Source organism: Rattus norvegicus, chromosome 18, assembly GCF_021556685.1.
Source record: "Rattus norvegicus strain SHRSP/BbbUtx chromosome 18, alternate assembly SHRSP_T2T, whole genome shotgun sequence".
NCBI lineage: Eukaryota > Metazoa > Chordata > Mammalia > Rodentia > Muridae > Rattus > Rattus norvegicus.
Window position 1 is genome coordinate 72,803,858 of NC_141551.1, and position 18,278 is coordinate 72,822,135.

At 50.1% G+C, this 18,278-nt stretch overlaps 1 protein-coding gene across 8 annotated transcripts in view; it reads left to right on the forward strand.

Moving 5' to 3' along the window:
* The window catches only part of St8sia5 (ST8 alpha-N-acetyl-neuraminide alpha-2,8-sialyltransferase 5), a 61,529-nt gene extending 46,491 nt beyond the window's left edge, over nucleotides 1-15,038 (forward strand). For 4 of the 8 annotated variants that reach the window (XM_087593250.1, XM_087593248.1, XM_087593251.1 and 1 more), the window contains 5 exons: nucleotides 875-961; nucleotides 5,246-5,393; nucleotides 8,288-8,400; nucleotides 12,706-12,798; nucleotides 14,074-15,029. In XM_087593250.1, the coding sequence (XP_087449376.1) occupies nucleotides 875-961; nucleotides 5,246-5,393; nucleotides 8,288-8,400; nucleotides 12,706-12,798; nucleotides 14,074-14,542 (910 nt within the window). In that variant the 3' untranslated portion in view covers nucleotides 14,543-15,029. 8 annotated transcript variants of the gene reach the window in all.
* Nucleotides 15,039-18,278: the final 3,240 nt, after the last annotated feature.

Consider the following 18,278-nt stretch of genomic DNA (forward strand, 5'->3'; position numbering starts at 1 on the left):
AGGAAGAGAGGGTTCCAGAAACTACCAAGCACGCTCCTGCCGAAGGGCCTTTGTGCTTTGTCTAACTGAGCTGCACTCCCCCCCCCCCAGAAAGTGGCCCACATATACATAATTTCGAGATTCTGGGCAAGGCTCATCTCCTCAAGGAACTTCCAGCCAACCACATGACAGTCACTTCCTTAGTCTTTGACTATGCATTTCCTCCTCTTCCAGACAAGGCAGTCTGTGCTTCTTTGAAACCCGTCTTCCTTGCTGTCCTGGGATCTCCATGCAAGTAGGGAGATGCTCTGTCTACTCCCGTATTTTTACACCTGGCCAAGTTCACTAAGTAGACTTGACTTGAGCTCTGGTTCATCAACGAACTCATTAGTCCAGTGTGATACTCAACAAATCCCTTCCAGACGCTTGTGCATCTCATCACCGAGAGAGTGGGGCGCTCGGGCTGATGTCACAGTAAAGTTATAATCTTCTGTGTGCGTCAGTGTCAGGGAGAATCACCTCCATTTAGACACTGTCCCCTCTCCTGAGAGTGCTTGAGAACATCCTGGTTTAAAGTCAGCCTTAAGGCCTGGAGCTGTTCAGAGGAGACTCAAGCCTCTCCTTCTCCTGACCTACTTGGAAGGGAGTGCCCTGGTGATGAACCCAGTGCTCTGTGAGGCGCAGGGCTGAGTAGGTATTCTGATATGGAAGTGGTCTTGTCCCCTTTCCAGACTGTGGTTTCCCAGAGAATGGCGTGAGCTTTTGAGGGGAAGCAGGTGGGAAAGTCAACTTGCTCGAGGCGAAAGTAGTTAAGATGTGCAGATACGGACTGCAGGTGGATCTTCAGTGCCTGTGTGGGTGACCTTCTCCTCCGCCCTGTTCATGGCTCCCACAGGGTGAAGCAGTCTGAACTGTTTGAAAGGTGGAAGAGCCTCCAGATATGCAAATGGGCGATGGACGCCTCGGAAGCCAGCCTCTTCAAGTAGGTCTCGTCGTTGTCATCTGCCCTCCCTCCTCGGGGTGCGGGTGCTGGTGCGGGTCCCCACTGCCACCTCTTCAGATGCCCACTATCCTGTCCCACCTCGTTCTCAGTGGGCATCTGCCTGGAGCTGGACCCTAAGGGCTTAGTGATGTGAGCAGTAGCCAGGTCAGCAAGCACTCTGCTGGTGTATGCCATTCTTGGCTGTGGCTCTCTGTAGCTCAGGCTGATATATACCAAGGCTCCAGTAAATGGGGTACTTGCTTAAGGTCCCTCCAAAGCTAGCCCTTACAATCTCTTTGTCCCTATCTCCCTGTCCTGGGACTGCCTCTCCCCACCTTCTTGGAGTCCCGTGCTTCTGCCTGATGTCTGAGCTTGGCCATTGATGTTTCTTAATTGCTCTCTAACCACAATTAACAGGCAGCAGGAGAGGCAGTAGCTGCGTTTGCTGGGCTCTCCTATGGAAGCCAAACAGATGGGAGGCATCCAAAAATGCTTTCCCGTTAATGATGTGCTTTGGGGTTTTCTCCATTGCTAGTCTCCTGCCAGCTTGTGGTATCACTCCAGGACAGGTAGACCTTACACTAAGAAATTGATGTGGTCCTGGCAACTTGTGTCTAAACTGGGTTTCAGCCACTCAGGTTCAAGTTTAGATGAACCGAGGAGCTGTTGACATGAAGGACTCTTGCACAGGAGGCCGTAGAGTACGCATCACCAAGCATTTGTATTTTCTTTATCAATACTTTCTTTCAGTTTGTGGTAATTCCAGACCAGAAAGTTTCCTCTCCCCTTTCTCCCCTTTCTCCCCTTTTCCTTCCCCTTCCCTCCCTTCCTTCTTCTCTCCTCCCCTCCCCTGCCTTCTCCTCTCTCCTCATCTGTCCTTCCTCTTCTCCTTTTCTCTCTCTGGTCAGGTCTAACTGTGTAGCCTAGGCTGGCTTCAAACCCACTACCCTACTTCTAACTCCCAAGTGCTGAGGTTACAGGTGTGTGTGTGTGTGTGTGTGTGTGTGTGTGTGTGTGTGTGTGTGTGTGTTTTGGGGGGAGGTAGGAGTACAAATTGGGGTGTTTGGGCCCCGGTAAGCAGGTGTCATAAGCCTCATTGAGGCTCACAGAATCCTAGTTAGAGGGCCTGGTTAAAGGAGACCCACCTACCTTGAAGGTTCTAGTGAGCCTGGGCAGAGTGCCAGAGCATGAGAACAGATCCAGGCCGGGCCCCTCTGAAGCACGACCATGTGCTCTTCTCTCTGAATGTCCCCAGGGCAAGGGGGACTTGAACCCATGGAAGCAGATAGACAGCATGGACAGGGCGAGCGGTGGGGTGTGCAAGGATGTGGGCCAGGCTGAGTTGGAACCAAGAGCCCATCAAAGATGATGCTGACACCATAGGAGATGATATAGCAAGAGGAACACAGAGCTCCATGGTGGGGGGGGGACTTGGGGAGAGAGGCATGGGGGGAGGGGAGGCATGGTGGGTGGGGGAGGCATGGGGGAGGGGAGGCATTGGGAAGAGGGGGGGAGGGGCAGAGAACCTGTGGGGAGCAGAGAGCCTCTGGGGTTGAGAGAGGTGGTGTGGGTTTAGAATTGGGGAGAATGGAAGTGACATCGAGCCCTACTGCACTTTAAAAAGAAAGCCCCCAGGTCCAGCAGGTGCCTCCCTTGGCTCTCACTCTTCAAGCTTCTGGAAAAACAGAGAGCTCCTCCATCCAGGTTGGAGAGAGCTTGCTACAGTGCCGAAGCGAGGCATTGGCATTCCAGTCACAGGAGAGGATCTTATAACAGCAACCGTCTCCATTCCAGCTTATACATTAGTCACATGTCAGTTTGTGTCATGTGGGACCATTCTCTGGTTGGTAGGTGTCTTAACTGGGGCTGGCTTACAGTGTTAGAGGTTCAGTCCACTATCATCATGGCGGGAAGCATAATAGCATCCAGGCAGACATGGTGATGGAGGAGCTGAGAATTGTACATCTTGATCCACAGGCTTCCAGCGGGAAACCCTCTTTCCACGCTGGGCAGAGCATGAGCAGGGAGACCTCAAAGCCCCACCCCCACAGTGACACACTTCCTCCAACAAGGCCACATCCCTAAGAGTACCACTCCCCATGGGCCAAGCATTCAAACATAGGAGTCTATGGGGGCCAAACCTGTTTAAACCACCACAGCAGGCAAGACTGCTTCTGAGCCAGCAAAACTAAGAGGTCGGATGCCATTTTGTAGTGCTGGCCTCAGTTGTCAGGCCTCAGCCTTTCTTAGGCAGCCTTACTTACATTCCAAAATCCAATCCTCCATAGAAAGATGACTCTACGACTAGCAGCCAGCTGATAGTGAAGAAGCGAAGATTTCTTGGCAAGATGTGGAGTCAAAAAATATTTACAGGGTTGGAGAAATGGCTCAGCAGTTAAGAGCACTGACTGCTCTTCCAGAGGTCCTGAGTTCAATTCCCAGCAACCACATGGTGGCTCACAACCATCTGTAATGAGATCTGATGCCCTCTACTGGTGTGTCTGAAGACAGCTACAGTGTACTCATATACATAAAATAAATAAATCTTAAAAAAAAAAGAATTCCTTGCTCATATACTTCAAGGTATAGACAAAAATATATTTACATTTAACCTTCTGGCTCTGACAAGCTGGAGTCAGAATTATAGAGGGTCAGGAACAGAAAAGGCAACTGAGGCCCAGAGTGGAAAGGCACCTGCCTGGGGCCCAGTGCTGTGGGCCACAGAGCAGAAAATAGAGTTTTGACCTCTGGATATTAAGTACCAACTGATATTTCCACCCCAGAGCTGGTGAGAACATTCCAGACCTCACAGGCAGGGCTTTATGGGGGTGATCCACCCCCCCCACCGCCAGGGCTGCCTGGACCCTAAAGGCACTGGATCTGGAGCTGTGTGCACTCCAGATGTCCTCCTGCACCTGCCTAGTGTGGAGGAGAGAGGCCATCACGGGCTGCTGTGAAGTGGTCCATCCCCCTCCCTCCCCCAAACTGCCTGGACCCTGATGGGAACAAGCCTGGAGCTGTGTGTACTCCATTCTGACTCAAGGAGGCAGTGATCTGTGCCCATGGCCACAGAGCGAACTCATTAAGTTTCCAAAACGGGGTGGGGGGTTACAAAGTTGCCCTGGAGCCAACCCTATCAAGAGCCTTTTTGGAAAGGCCTGGTGAGAAAACCAGTTTGCTTCAACAGCCCCATCTCCCCCAGGTTTCGTTTCTTTTCTTTTAAATCTGATGTCCCAGCTTTAACCCTGCTGTAGCCAGCTTTGGCTGTTTCTGAGACAAAAATGTCAAGACTCTTTTAACTAAGTAACCAACTAACTAACTAACTGGCTAATCAACTAACCAACTTCCCTCCCTCCTTCCTTTCCTCCCTCCCTTCCTCGTTCTCCCCCTCCTTTCTTTCCTCCCTCCCTTCCTCCTTCTCTCCCTCCTTCCTTCCCTCCCTTCCTCCTGTCTTCCCTCTCCCCTCCTTCCCTCTCCCCCTCCTTCCCTCTCCCCTCCTTCCCTCTCCCCCTCCTTTCCTCTCTTCTCCCTCTCTCCCTCTCTCCTTCCTTCCTTCCTTTCCTCCCTCCTTTCCTCCCTCCCTCCCTTCCTCCTGTCTTCCCTCTCCCCCCTCCCTTCTTCTCCCTCATTCCCACCCTCCCTCCTTTATTTCTATACCGAATCCCTGAAACTGCTTTCAGGGCTTGTGTTCCACTTTCTGCAGGAAGGCAGCCAATACCAACTAGAGTCCCCAGTCTGGCCCTGCCATCTTCCTAAGTCAGGTTCTGAATGACAGAAATGGTCAGCACTTTTGGTCACCATATAGGCCTTGGCTTTGTGAGTTAAGGAGAAATCTTTGTTGGTCATGGGGGTTGAGACCCTAAAGAGCTCCAGGTCACTGGATGAATAAAGGGAGAACAGATCCTGGAGCAGTGGAACTCTGAGGGAGAGTCTCGCCGTAGCTGTGTGGGCACCAGTTAAGGCCTGGCTGGTTCGGCTGGCACAGGGCATTTGAACATGCTCGTGCTGAGTGCTGTGTGAGGTTTAGTGAGGTACAGGCCCCAGTATCCAGCCTTTCCTTCCAGTCTGAGAAGGTTAGTGTATAATTAGTCTGTGCCACAGCCTTCAAGGAGAAGAGCCACCACAGAAGTCTGGCAGTCAGAGTTTCCCAGTAGGAAGTCCTACAGAGACAGAGGAGCCCAGGTGCCAGGAAGACTGAGGGGTGGGTTGGAAGTGAGCATGGGAATGGGATGGAAAGGAAGCCCCCCATGCTTTTCCCAGTGTCACCCCTGTCTCCGTGCCTAGCAGGTCCACCTTGTCCAGGTGTTGCAATGCCCCCAACTTTCTCTTCACCACCCAGAAGAACACCCCGGTTGAGACGAATCTCAGGTATGAGGTGGAGTCCAGTGGCTTGTATCACATCGACCAAGAGATCTTCAAAATGTTTCCCAAGGTACATACCTGACGTGGTCTGGGGGTGGAGTGGGTGGTCTGTGGCAGTGCCCCACATCTGCCAGCCTACTCTGCACTGCACCTCACTCTGCAGGTAGGTGCTTTGGTCTTGGCCAACCAGTGGTCTTCATCCACTGGGTTTCCCCAAGGAATCTTGTCTGGGCATGACAATACCATCTAGCCGTGGTTTGTGTGATTCGGGGCAGAAGGCTGGGGGGGGGGGAGAGAGAGAGAGAGAGAGAGAGAGAGAGAGAGAGAGAGAGAGAGAATTAAATTTCTGCCTGTGGCATTGTGTGCTGAGGACAGTTCACACTCTCCAGAAGAGAGATTAATCACATCTCAATCCCTCACCTCCTGAGCAGGCATAAGAGGAAGGTAATACAAAGCAGGTGACAGCAGAAAGCAGGCCCAGGGCAGAGACAGCCCGAGTGTCAGCCACATCGGACAGGTGCTTGGTGTCACTGTGTACCCAGGCTTTTCTTAGCATTTGGTAGTTATACGTAGTGATTGGTTTTACTACCCCATTTTCATACACGACTAGAATGTATTTTAATCATATTCCTGCCAGTGCTTCCTCCACCACCCTCTCTCATTCCCTTCCCATGCCCCTTCCCCTTCCCAACGAGTCCCCTCCCATCCTTTCTCCGTTAGTAACTCAATGGGGTTGCACACAGGAGCATGGGCAACCACCCCTGTGAGCAGCCTAGCTAGCAACTGCTAACTGCCTACACATTCTCTGGAAGGGCCGGGATTCACAAGTCCATCCCCACTGCGTCACAGCACGTTGACTGGTCCATTCAAGAGCGCCACCATCATGCCTTGCCTAGTTACCCAGACGACCACCAGACAGCATCCCGCCAAACTCCGCCCTATGCTAGGGTTTGTTCGTTGCGCCCCCTCTCCTTTCCACAACATTCCCTGGGCCTTGAGGAAGGTGCTATGCGTGTCCATTTATGGTTGGCCATTCTCAGCCCTTAGTCTAGCTGTCTGTGCAGGAGTACACGCTGCCCACTGCAGAAGGAGCTTCTCTGAGCAAAGCTGACATCAACACTTACTTAATAATTATTCAGAAGGCCATTTGATGGGCACATCATGCACATTTAGGATACCAACAGCTACAGCTAACTGGGCCCTAGGACCTCCCCGTTTTTGACCAGGTTTGTAGGATCAGATGTGGATTCTCTTCTGTGTGACGGGACCAGACCATGGTTGGTTGTCTCCACAACAGACCCGCCACTACTATTCCAGCAGGCGCATCTTGACTGGCCAGTTGTTATCGAAACACATGGTGATCTTTTCTCCCTTTAAAGTCCTGATCTCTTTGTGACACTGGGGTTCAGAGCAGGCAAGGGTTTGGTTGCTTATGACACATCTACAGTGTGAGAGATGCTGTGTAAAGGTGGGCTGGCCAGTGAAAGCACAATAGCTCCCTGCTCATGGGCTGCAGAGCAAGATATCCACATCCGAGACTCATGTAGACCACTGAAGCCAATAGCTGGTAGAGATCCAAAATCTGAACTCTCAGAGGGAGGGAATGCAGAAATTGCACTTTGGCTGGTTCTGTGCTGTTGGGGTGGTATGGCCTCAGCAGAGAGGGGGTGGTAAGGCCACATTCATGGCTGTGTTCTGGAAGGGGAGCTATGGCATGCCCTGCATGTTTTAGCGCCTCAGGGGAAGTGCTAACAGGATACAACCAGAATCCCTCTGTGTGCCCAATTGCTGATACCAGAATGATTTGGTGAGACTTGGGCTCAGGGAATGAGCCAAAGGGTACAGCAGTGCTGGAACAGGGGGTGCTGAGTCCCTAGGTGGGTCTTCCAAGGCCCAGAGTGTGAGGCAGGAGGAAGATAAACCTGTGTCTTAAGCAAGTCTTAGCACCATTTGATGTAGCCTGGGCTGGCCTACGGGCCTACGGGAGAGCCAGGGCATGAACTACTGTGATTAAGAGATACATCAAGATCTCTACACCTTCTTTTCTGGAGAGGACCAGATAGTAAACAGCTGTGCGGGTCACCAGCACCATGCTACTCGCCACCACAGTCCCAGCAGGAAAATGGCCATGATCATGTGGAAACTAACGAGGGAGGTTTCGTCTTGGTGGCTTAGACATCAGAAGTCTGTGTAATTATCACGTGTCACACATCTTCTTTGAGTGGCTTCAAACAATTTAAAAATACAAATGTTATTTTCAGCTTGCTGGCTATACAAAGACAGGTGGTAGACCAGATGTAGCCTGTGATTTTCCCGCCCCTCAATCATGGCACATGGCAGCTTCCCTTAGTATAGAGATGTCTCTGGGGTTTGAAAAGGTCAGCTTCCCGGTCTCCTGTCCACCAAGAGATTCTTATTCTTATTTCCAGACCATTCTTGGTTTGCAGGTGTTTAAGAAGCAGCCATGGAAAACACCAGAAACCCTAATGACTTCTTCCTAAGACTACTGTGGCTTGTTCTGCCTCTCCCCCTATTGACTGTGAGACCCCAGTGCTTTCTCTGTCCTGGTCCTCTGGACCTGTCCCCACAGAGAAAGTGGGTCACAGAGCTGAGTGTGCCTCAGAGGGTCATGACAACTCCTTCTAGTTGAGCTTAGTTCCTAATGCAATGTGGCTTCCTGTGAGACGCTCAGCAATTGGTTGGCTGGTGGGTGCTGGGGGCTGGCAGGGCAGTCCTGCAGACTCCTTGGTGTCAGAACGGGAAGAGTCACCTAATGCAGGAGGCCTCTCATTCCCACTCCTCAACTGTGACTTGAATTCCCCTTTCTTTCACATTCCAGACAAAGCTACCCTGTTGGGTAGAGCTTATAGAGTGGGATTTTTTGGGAGGGAAGGCAGCAGGTGTGAAGCCTCAGACGAAGGTGGGGGTGGCACTGGTTGTGACACCATGCATGTTCCTCTCCAGGAAATGCCCTACTACCGCTCTCAGTTTAAGAAGTGTGCTGTGGTGGGCAATGGCGGCATCTTGAAGAACAGCGGCTGCGGGAAGGAGATCAACAGCGCTGACTTCGTCTTCCGGTAAGGGGCACCGGCTGGGATTACTGTCATGCCTCATCCACCCACCTTACTCTCTCCTTGAGTGATGGCTACTCTTGGTTGTCAACTTGACTGGAATTAACTAAAACACAAGTGGCTGGGCTCATCCGTGAGGGTTTTTTTTCTTCCTTAGTTAAATCATTTGAAGTGGGAAGACCCACTTTTAGTATGGTCCTTTTGAGGTGGGAAGGTCCACCTTTAATTTGGGTCACACCTTCATCTGGCAGCCTGTAGAAAGGACACAGGAGAAGGAAGTTCACTCTTCTTGCCTGCTTACTCTCCCTCTTGCTGGAAAGTCCACCCGTTCACTGGCATTAGAGCCCACTTCTTGCAGACTGAAACCAGCTGGGACATCCAGCCTTGTGGACTGAACTACTACTGGATTCTTGGGCTTTCCATTGGTAGACAGCCATTGTTGGACTAGCTGAACCACAGCCCATAAGCCATTCTAATAAATCCCGTATATTTATACATGACTCCCCTAGAATATGAGAAGCTGAACGTGATACAGATGTTGGTATCAGACATGGTTCCAGAACAATAGAATATAAGGATTTTTTTTTTAAGTATCTGGAAAAGGTTTTCTAATTTGCCAACACCTACAGTTTCCTCAAACCTCTTCTAGAAGCTCAGAGATTACTGAAAGCTGTATGAACTATTTTACAGACTTAAGGAGACAAATGCTTTTGATTATCCTGGCTTACCAATTGTGAGAGACAGCACATTTGGTGACTCTGCGTGCAAAGCTTTTTGACAATCTGTAAGAAGAAAAGGAAAAATGAGGCTGCTGGGTGATTGCTCCTGGCATCTCTGGATGAACTGACAAGGGAAGAGAATGAGCTCAGTTATAAAATTAATCAACTTTAGGCATCTTAGGATATGGTGAAGAACAACAATGAACTTTGATAAAATTGACCTGCCTCAGATGCACATAAACAGTGCACGTTGCTGTAAAATAAAAATAAAGGCTTCTTTTATCCTGCACTAGGTGCCATCCCCGTAGTGCCCATGACATCTGTTGGATATCTTCATCTCAGCCAGCAAAGCGTCTCGCCTAATTAGCTCCAACCCCTATCACACTGCTGATGGCTACTCTCTGAGCCTGGCAACAATCTCTCTACCCATCTAGTTCCCAAGGCAGGTTGTCACCATGACAGACATACACATCCCAATTCTGTGGCGGCCCAGTGTGTACAGCCACCACACGCTCTCTTGAACTCAATTAAATCGCCACATGAAAGAACACACAACACAATAACCTCTGATCCAATGGATAGGATATAATTGCCCACCTAGATAACATACAGTTTGCTCATCTAGACACACAAAGCCCCGTACACATCCATCCCTTAAGAATATTCATAACAACCTGCAAACGTGCAGAGAAAAATCTTAACATCTGCCTCCATGTTCTCTCAGCTGCTTCTCCTCTCTGCCTCACTCCAATCTCCTCCTCCTCTCTAAAACTTTTCTCCTGCCCAACCTTCCTTCTCACCCAATGACAGGCCTCGTTCTTTCTTATACCTGCCTTCACCTGCATAATGACATCATCCTACAGTATAAAGGTTTCTAAATGTGTCATGGAAGAGACTCTTCCCTCCAGTAGCCACAGAGCTCAAGTTATGGAAGATCTAACTAAAATCCTCATTATAAGGTTGGCTGAATTACAGAGAAAATTCGTGCCAGCCTCAGTGGTTAAAGGAATGACATTCACTGGTAAAGAATGGGATCTTGTAACTTGGGGTATAAATGTGTGTGTTTGGGGAACGCTACTGAAGCTGAGAGCTGTCAGATTCTCAAGGGTTTATCTCACCCGAGGAAGGACCCTCTTTATCCGTGGCACAAGATGTACTCCCACCCTCACCCACTGAAATATTTCCCTTTCCACCTTTGGCTGAGGAAATTAATCCTTCATTGTCTGCTGAGCCAGCAGTGACTTTCCTTGAAGGAGATACCAGCCCAATACTGATGTCCCTTAGGTCCCGCCAAGAGTTGCCTCTAGACATAACAAGACTTAAGGCCAAGAAGGCTCCTAGAGGGTAAAAAGAAAGTGAAGTCCGTGAGGAGAGTTTTCACTACTAAGGAGCTTAATGAGTTTGCTAATTCATTGAAGAAGAAGTCTGGGGAATGTGTGTAGAAATGAGTTCGAAGGGAATGGGACAATGGTAGACGGAACATAAAACTGGATCAGTCTGGGTTTATTGATACGGGCCCACAGATTGGAAATTCTGAGTTTAATATGGAAATTTGCACAGTTTAAAAGAAAGACGTGGAATGTTTATTTAAATGATTGGTTGGAGCATTTGTCAAAAGACGACCCACTGAAAAGGAGTTGGAGATTCCTGATATCCCTTGGCTTAGTGTTGATGAAAGGACTTTAAGGCTCTGGAACTTGCAATGTTAGAGTGGATACACTGTGCAGAGCCTAACCCTCCACAAGGGGAAGGCCCAGAAGACATGGCCTCCACTAATCCTATAAGACACAAACTGGTGAGGGGGCCCCAGCACATTTGAAGAGCTTTGTTGGTGACCTTTTGCTTGTGCCAGACCTTGGGGTGGGAGACTGCTGCCCAGTTGGTTGAATTAAATACGATGGGTTTAATTGGGCTGCCAAGTAGCAGAGGCCAGCTGGTAGCACTGAATTACCAAAGGCCAGGTGATCTTAGTCAAATACAAAGCAGTGTTATAGTGGCCTAGACCATAATTGGCAGCACAGGGAAAGTGATTTCTATGATGAAATGACTCATGGACCTTTGGTACTGGCTTATCAATCATGGTGTTTCCAGGCATGGGATAGATAAGAAGCCTCCTCCTGCATTTTTGTTTGGTCTGTGTAAGTGGAAAAGTTGTCAAACAAATGAAAGAAATGCTCCACTGGTTTGTGGCAAAAGGGAATCTCAGCCATGAACCAATTTCCAGACTCGAGCCAGTTTGCAGACCCTTGAATAGAGGGATGACCAGGTTCTCCTGAGGAAGGACCTTGATAAAATACCTAAGAGTTTTATATTAGCCTATCTTCCACCCTTTCCCAGAGGGATCCTTTTACAAGGGTAACTGCACTGAGGGGAAGGAAAAAAATCAGATTTTCAGGGTCTACAGGATACTTGTTCTGAATGGATGCTGATTTAGGGAAACCCCAAGAAACATTGTTACATGAAGTTGCCACAATGTTTCTTGGGGTCTCCCTTGGGTCCATTCACCAAGGCTAGATGGGCCACAGCCTGTAAACCATTCTAACATGTATATTCATTATGAGTTCTGCTCTTCTAGAGAACCCTCACTAGCAGCTCCTTGTTGTCTCAGGGTTCTATCGCTGCGAGGAGACACCACAACCACAGCAACTCTTATAAACGAAAACACTTAATTGGGCCTGGCTTACAGTATGCAGGCAGACGTGGTGCTGTAGAAGCTGAGAGTTCTACATCTTGAGTCGAAGGCAACAGAAAGAAACCGTGTGCCACACTGGGTATAGCTCGAACATAGGAGATTTCAATCTGCCTCCACATCCTCCCTCCAACAAGGCCACACCTCCTAACGGTGACATTCTCTATGGGTCTGGGCCAATGACATTCAAACCCCCATAATTGTCATGCCACATTATTTTTTTAAGGGTTCTTGGGATGGATGTCCCTAGACTTACTTGGTTAATCCAGAATTGCCTCTTCATCTCAGGATCCTTAGTGCAATCTCGGTGTCCTTTCTGCCAATTAGGGCACACATCCCGGGTTTCAGAGATAGTGATGCGGTTGCCTTGGTGACCCCACTCTTCCTACCTTAGCGGCTTTTACAGGTCACACTGCACACAGTTCTGCAGCTCTGTAGTTCAATAGTGATTTCCAGAGGGTGTCTCTGACTATCCCGCAGGCAGCTGGTTCTTCTGCCGGCTGACCTTTGCTAATTCCTGCCCTCGCTCAAGCATGACTTCCTCAGGGAAATCTTGAGTCCTCAGACAAGGGGATGGATGCTTCTGCTTCTCCCTGCTTGCATACCCTTACAGAGACCCAGGGATGACCACAGCTTTCAAGGACTTGTTTTTTGATGATAGTTTCGATATTTCCACGGTTTTAACTTGAGTGAGACTAAGGATGGATTTTTTTTTTTTTTTTTTTTTTTTTTTGCTGTTCTGTTGTGAGCAGAAATAACCTTTGTCTCTTAGCCAGCCACAGAGGTCCTGCCTAGCTGGTGCTCATGGCCTCTTTCTGACCAGTAAGCCCATCCTTTTCTTCCTCTCTCCATCCCAGCCACTTGCAGGTAACTGACTAACTATGTGAGGCTGTCTCTCTGCAGGTGCAATCTGCCCCCTATCTCAGGGATATATACCACAGATGTGGGAGAGAAGACAGATGTGGTCACCGTGAATCCCAGCATCATAATTGACAGGTCAGTGCTCCTCTTTCTGGAGTTTTGTGAATTTTTGGTGGCTGCCAGTCACTTGCAACCACTGAGCGGTGGGAATATGGTTGGTCCTGATTGACACATGCCAGCTGTCCACAGGAAGAACTCATACAAACAAAGGGATTTAACACCTCTTGTTGATTTTTACACCAGTCATATGCTAAAGTGATAGCATCTTTATATTTGGATAAAATCTGACGTATTTTTTTTTAACAACTTCCCTCATTTCTTGTTCATTTCCACACATGGGGCCTGTACTGTATTTCTTCTGGGCAGTACAGGTCTGAGCGGTTGCTCCCAGAGGTGGTCAGGAAGCCATCAGGTGTGCTGGGAGCGGGCAGTGTCCAGGTATAAAGGTGCTCCTGCAAAGATACCAGCTCTCTTCTGGCTCCCCTCTGCCGGTCTGCCTGAGAGGTCTGCAGAAGCTGCTATGTTGGAACCCCTGCACATAGTCAGTCTGGCTAGAGGGTGGGCAAGAGGGACAAGAGACAGGGAGGAGTGGCTAAGTTATACCAAATGCCAGGAGCCAGGAGCCTTTAGAGAACAGAGAGCTACAGATGGTCACCGGAATGACATGTAGGCAGAAGGTGAGATACCAAGGAGGGGCCCAGACATGCCAGGCAGCTGGGTCAGGTGGTCACTCCAGTCTTAGGGAAGGGAGAGCAGGGGAGTGAAAAGAGGCCTTCCCAGTCACAGCCTCAGTGCCTTTCTTGCCTGCCCTTGTCCTTTAAGTTGCACACTGGTGTCTCCCTGTAGCCATACACTAGTTATTCATCCCGTGCTGTCTCTTTTCCTGTGCCCATTTACAAAAACAACAGCAAAAACCAAAAAAAAAAAAAAAAAAAAAAAAAAAAAAAAAAAAAAACCAACAAAACAAATCAAAACAAAACAAAATCAATACGGTCTTTGAGAAGTGCCATATTCCTGGGAAGCATGAGGTAGCTCAGCGGGCAAAGCCTCTTGCTTCCCATTCCGACCTGAGTTCAATCTCCAGGGCCCCCATGATGGAAGGAGAGAACGGACTCTGCAAGGTTGTCCTGTGCACTCTGTCATGTGTGCCCCCCTCCATGAATAAACAAGCACATAAATAAGAAAAGGAGGGAAGGGGACGCTAGGTGACCCACCTTTACAGGAGGGAGAAGGGGATAAAAGGGGTGAGGTATGGGGTGTTAGGGTGAGGCTGAGGATGAGGGCTGGGGTGGGGAGGGTGGGCTGCCAGGATGCACAGGGCTTGCTGCTGCTCACTCTGCCACTCTGCAGGTTCCACAAGTTGGAGAAGTGGCGGCGGCCCTTCTTCAGCGTGCTGCAGAGGTACGAGAACGCCTCGGTGCTGCTGCCGGCCTTCTACAATGTGCGCAACACCCTCGTGTCCTTCCGAGTCAAGTACATGCTGGACGACTTCCAGTCGCGGCAGCCCGTCTACTTCTTCCATCCTCAGTACCTGAGCAGCGTGTCGCGCTACTGGCTCAGCCTGGGCGTGCGCGCACGGCGCATCAGCACCGGCCTCATCCTGGTCACTGCGGCCCTGGAGCTCTGCGAGGAGGTGCACCTGTTCGGTTTCTGGGCCTTCCCCATGAACCCCTCCGGCTTCTTCATCACGCACCACTACTATGACAATGTCAAGCCCAAGCCCGGCTTTCATGCTATGCCCTCGGAGATCTTCACCTTCCTGCGCATGCACAGCCGCGGCATCCTCCGCGTGCACACAGGCACCTGCAATTGCTGCTGAAAAACAGGCCCACCACGGGTGTTTCAGCTCCTGTCCTCCTCCCCGAAGGATCCCCTGTCCCTGCCATTATGGCTGTTGTCACTCCCTAAGGATTTAGGGTTTGTGTTTGGGTCCTGGGGAGGGAGGCAGGGAGACATTCATTTAACAGGATAGAGCACAGATCCAGGTCTCATTCAGACCTTTGGCTGCCCGAGTTTCATACGGGGAACTCAGCCATAAAGCACCATCTTGAAACTCACGGCCTGGGTGCCAGCCCTTCCAGGGAACAAACAGTATGAGTGTCCTAGTCACACCACCTGGCTGAGCTCAAAAGACTTCAGGGATATCTAATCAAAACCCGTGTTAGCATATCCCCACGAGTCCAGGAGCTGAGAGCCATGCCCTTTAAAACAGCTCTTGGACACACACAGCCTTGGTGCCTCTAGGTTCCAGCCTGCATTTAACCTTTGACAAGAAGGAAATAAACCAGACCAGCCATTTGCACTAAGATCTTCAAGCCAGTGTTATCGACTCCGTAAGTGCTTAGCAATTTGCTTCCTGTTCTGTCTCCCTATTTTCAGCTCCATTTTAATCAGGAGTTATTTATAAAAGATCGGTTCCTCTTTATGTCCCTGAAGACTGCAGAATCTTGTTAAACTGTGTTCCTGAATAGGAATCGTCAGCTGGGAAGCGCCTTGTCACGTGAGCCTAGTGGATGGCAGCTAGCAGGGGCTTTGACACCAACACCCTTGCTGTTTCTGTGGTGAAGGTAGCACACCCAGGGGACGTGCCTGCTGTCTTCAAACACAGAATTCACCAAGTCTGGGGTTAGGGAAATCAGCTGTGCCTAGGCTAAGAGGTCATCACCATCAGAAATGCCTTCCAGCTGCTTCCTCCTATGTATGTCCACCCTAAGTGCTATGGTGCCTAGTGGTCACTTGAATTGCTTTGTGGGACTGTGGAATGTTTGTGGAGAAGGCTTTCCCCTGCATGCCTTTTTCTCTGGCCCTTTCCCTCTCTCTATCCTCTTCCTCTTTCCGCTCTTCCCTGACATGTTTAAAAAGCCTGTTCTGATCTGGTTGGTGGTTGTGCCGGGGAGGACTCCTTGACAGAAGAATCACCTCTGTCCTCTGCGGAGGAGCAGACAAATCACATCTACACTTCAGCCCGGCATGCCACTCTGAGGAGGTGCTCTGAGAAAACCCTGGGCGGGCCTTCTGCCTGACCTCGCTTTGCAGGTATCAGCACAGGCTCTGCTGAGAAAGACAGGAGAGAGCTGGCCCAGAGGCTTCTGACCAGCTCGAGCTCCCTCCCTCCTCTGACTTTCCTGAGGCTGTTTCCTTTGGCAGGTTCCATGGAGCTCAACTGTCTGGGTGCTGTCTTTCTGAGCTCTGACTGACTGGGAAGCCCAGGAGGCCTAGATTCCAGTCTGTGGGATATGGGGTCATGGAGCAGCTGCGGAAGCACGCCAGGCAGCATACTTAGGTAAATCGGCAACTACCACACAAGGGCAGGGGTGCACATGGCTTTCTGGCTATTTCTGCCTAGGAAGGAGTTCTGAGAATGATCTATGTTAACTGAGATTTACAGTCAATGTTCACAGCCAACCGAACCCATGGAAAGTCAGAGCTAGAAGGTTTCATAAGGACGGATTTATCCCACTTAAGGGGACAGACCCAAAACAAAGAGGTGACATCAGTAGCCAGACTGAGTGATTGCTGGGGACAAAGCCCTCTTTCTACCTGGGGAATAGGTGGGCAAGAACCTGGTCAGACATCAGGGCCTCCTTAGCTAAGGGTGCTTAGAACCTGCCCTACCCAGAGTCCTCACAAGAGGTGGGGATGGTCCATTCTGTGACCTATGTGAGGGTTTAGGACATCCTCTTGACTTATGATGGCATCTCTGCCTATGAGTTTCAAGGCAGAAGCCACCTTTCCTATCCCTCAGGATGTCCCCTTCCTCGTCCCTTCAATTAGAGGCTTCGGAAGGATTTGTGGGCTCTCCACAGTGACTGTGATGTGTTAAAGCCTCCGTTTCTTTGCACTGTCTTTCTGTGGCAGGCCCAGTGCCGACCACTTTCCCATCATCACCGTAAGACCACTTCAGGTAAAGAGGCCATTGTGGTACAGGTGAGAGGCTGAGGTGTAGTGACTTGGAGCAGGTGACACTCACTCATGGACAGACCTCCAGTGGAGGGCTTTGCAGAACTCATAGACTGTGATCCAAACCTGGGGTCCAAGAGGCAGCCTCTGTTTGTTGGCACCTCCCTCCAACCCTGACCCCTACAACAGTTTTGACACCTGGTGCACTGTTGCCCTGGAGGAGAACTAGGAGCACCTCTATATTTTGGAGGCAAATAGAGATGCCTGAAAAGGGTCCATGTTAAGGGACAGCATGAGCGGTTTTTCCCAGGGCACCTGGCAAGCTAGAGGCTCTCTGGAGACTTGCCCAGTCCCCTGACTCTCAGACCATATGCTTTCTGCAGCAGTCAGTACGTGTAACACTTATCAAAGGCCCAAAGAGACACGAGCATTGATTCTGGGACCCCTCTGCCTCTGTTCCTTCCCACAGCCAATTAAATTCTAATTTAAGGACATCAATTCCCCATGAACAAAGCAACTCCTGTGCTGTACTCTGTGCTAAATGCACTGGCAGGCTTCACAGCAAGTAGGTGACTCAGCGCTTAGGCAGGCAGAAAGGAAGGAGGCTCAAGGTGAGGCCAGCTTCTGGAACCTTCTGGTGACGGTGCTGATGCATCTCTGCCCGGACTCTGAGAGGCATGAACAACCCTGGATGTTGCTGAGTCTGGGAAGGAAGCAGAGGCCGCAGAGCTTCCTACCGACCTCAGCCACGCATTACTGAGCGTTACTGTGTGTGCCTGTGCTGTGTATACACACACTGTGTATGTGGTGTTTGTTCATTATGCCAGGGGATGTGTGAAGATCGAAGCCGCCCTTCTGGCACTTCTCATGTGCATGCACCGATGCAAAAAGAAGCCCCTGTCAATCACTCACAGAAGCACAACATGGGGAGGGCTCTCAAGACCAGACTCTCGATTTCCAGGGAGAGAAGGAGGAGGAGGGGGAAGGGACAGGAGGGAAACGCAAGTCCAGTCCGAACCCTGAACATCAGCAGCATAGCCATTGCTGAAGAAGGTGCTATGCCTTAGGGCTCATCCTTGGCAGCCAGGTGACATTGACAAGCTTGGCTCCAGGTAGGACCTCAGGCTACTGGTGTTTCCAGGACCAAGCAGATGATGCAATGTTGCACAAGGCTTGGGACAATACCAGCACAGACAGACACCGGGTAAGCCCAGGTTCTTCTGCCCAGACAGCTTACTTCTTCACATTCTGTTTATTGGTTCCTAATTCCAACATAAACATCCCTTGAGCCCATTGCCTCCCTGCACCCATTTCTGCCACTGCCATAACTCAGGCTCTTTTGAGGGAGCCTCCTGTGTTCTGAGAACTAGCATTTCAGAATACCTTTTGTGGAGCCAATTGCTGCCTGTGCTGAAAAGTCCAAGGGATTTTGTTTGTTTTGAAATCAAGCTATATAGGCCATGCCATAAGCAGACTGTCTTTCTTCCTGGAGGCCTCAGTGGGCCTCCTTCCTTCTTTTAGCCCAGTGCTTTTGTGTAAGAGGCCCGAGTGCCTGGAATGGTCCCTTCTCCCTCTTATCTGGTCACCTTTGCAAATGATGTCACATTACAGCTCCCGCTACATGCTCTCTAAGGAGCAATCACACGTGATCCCCT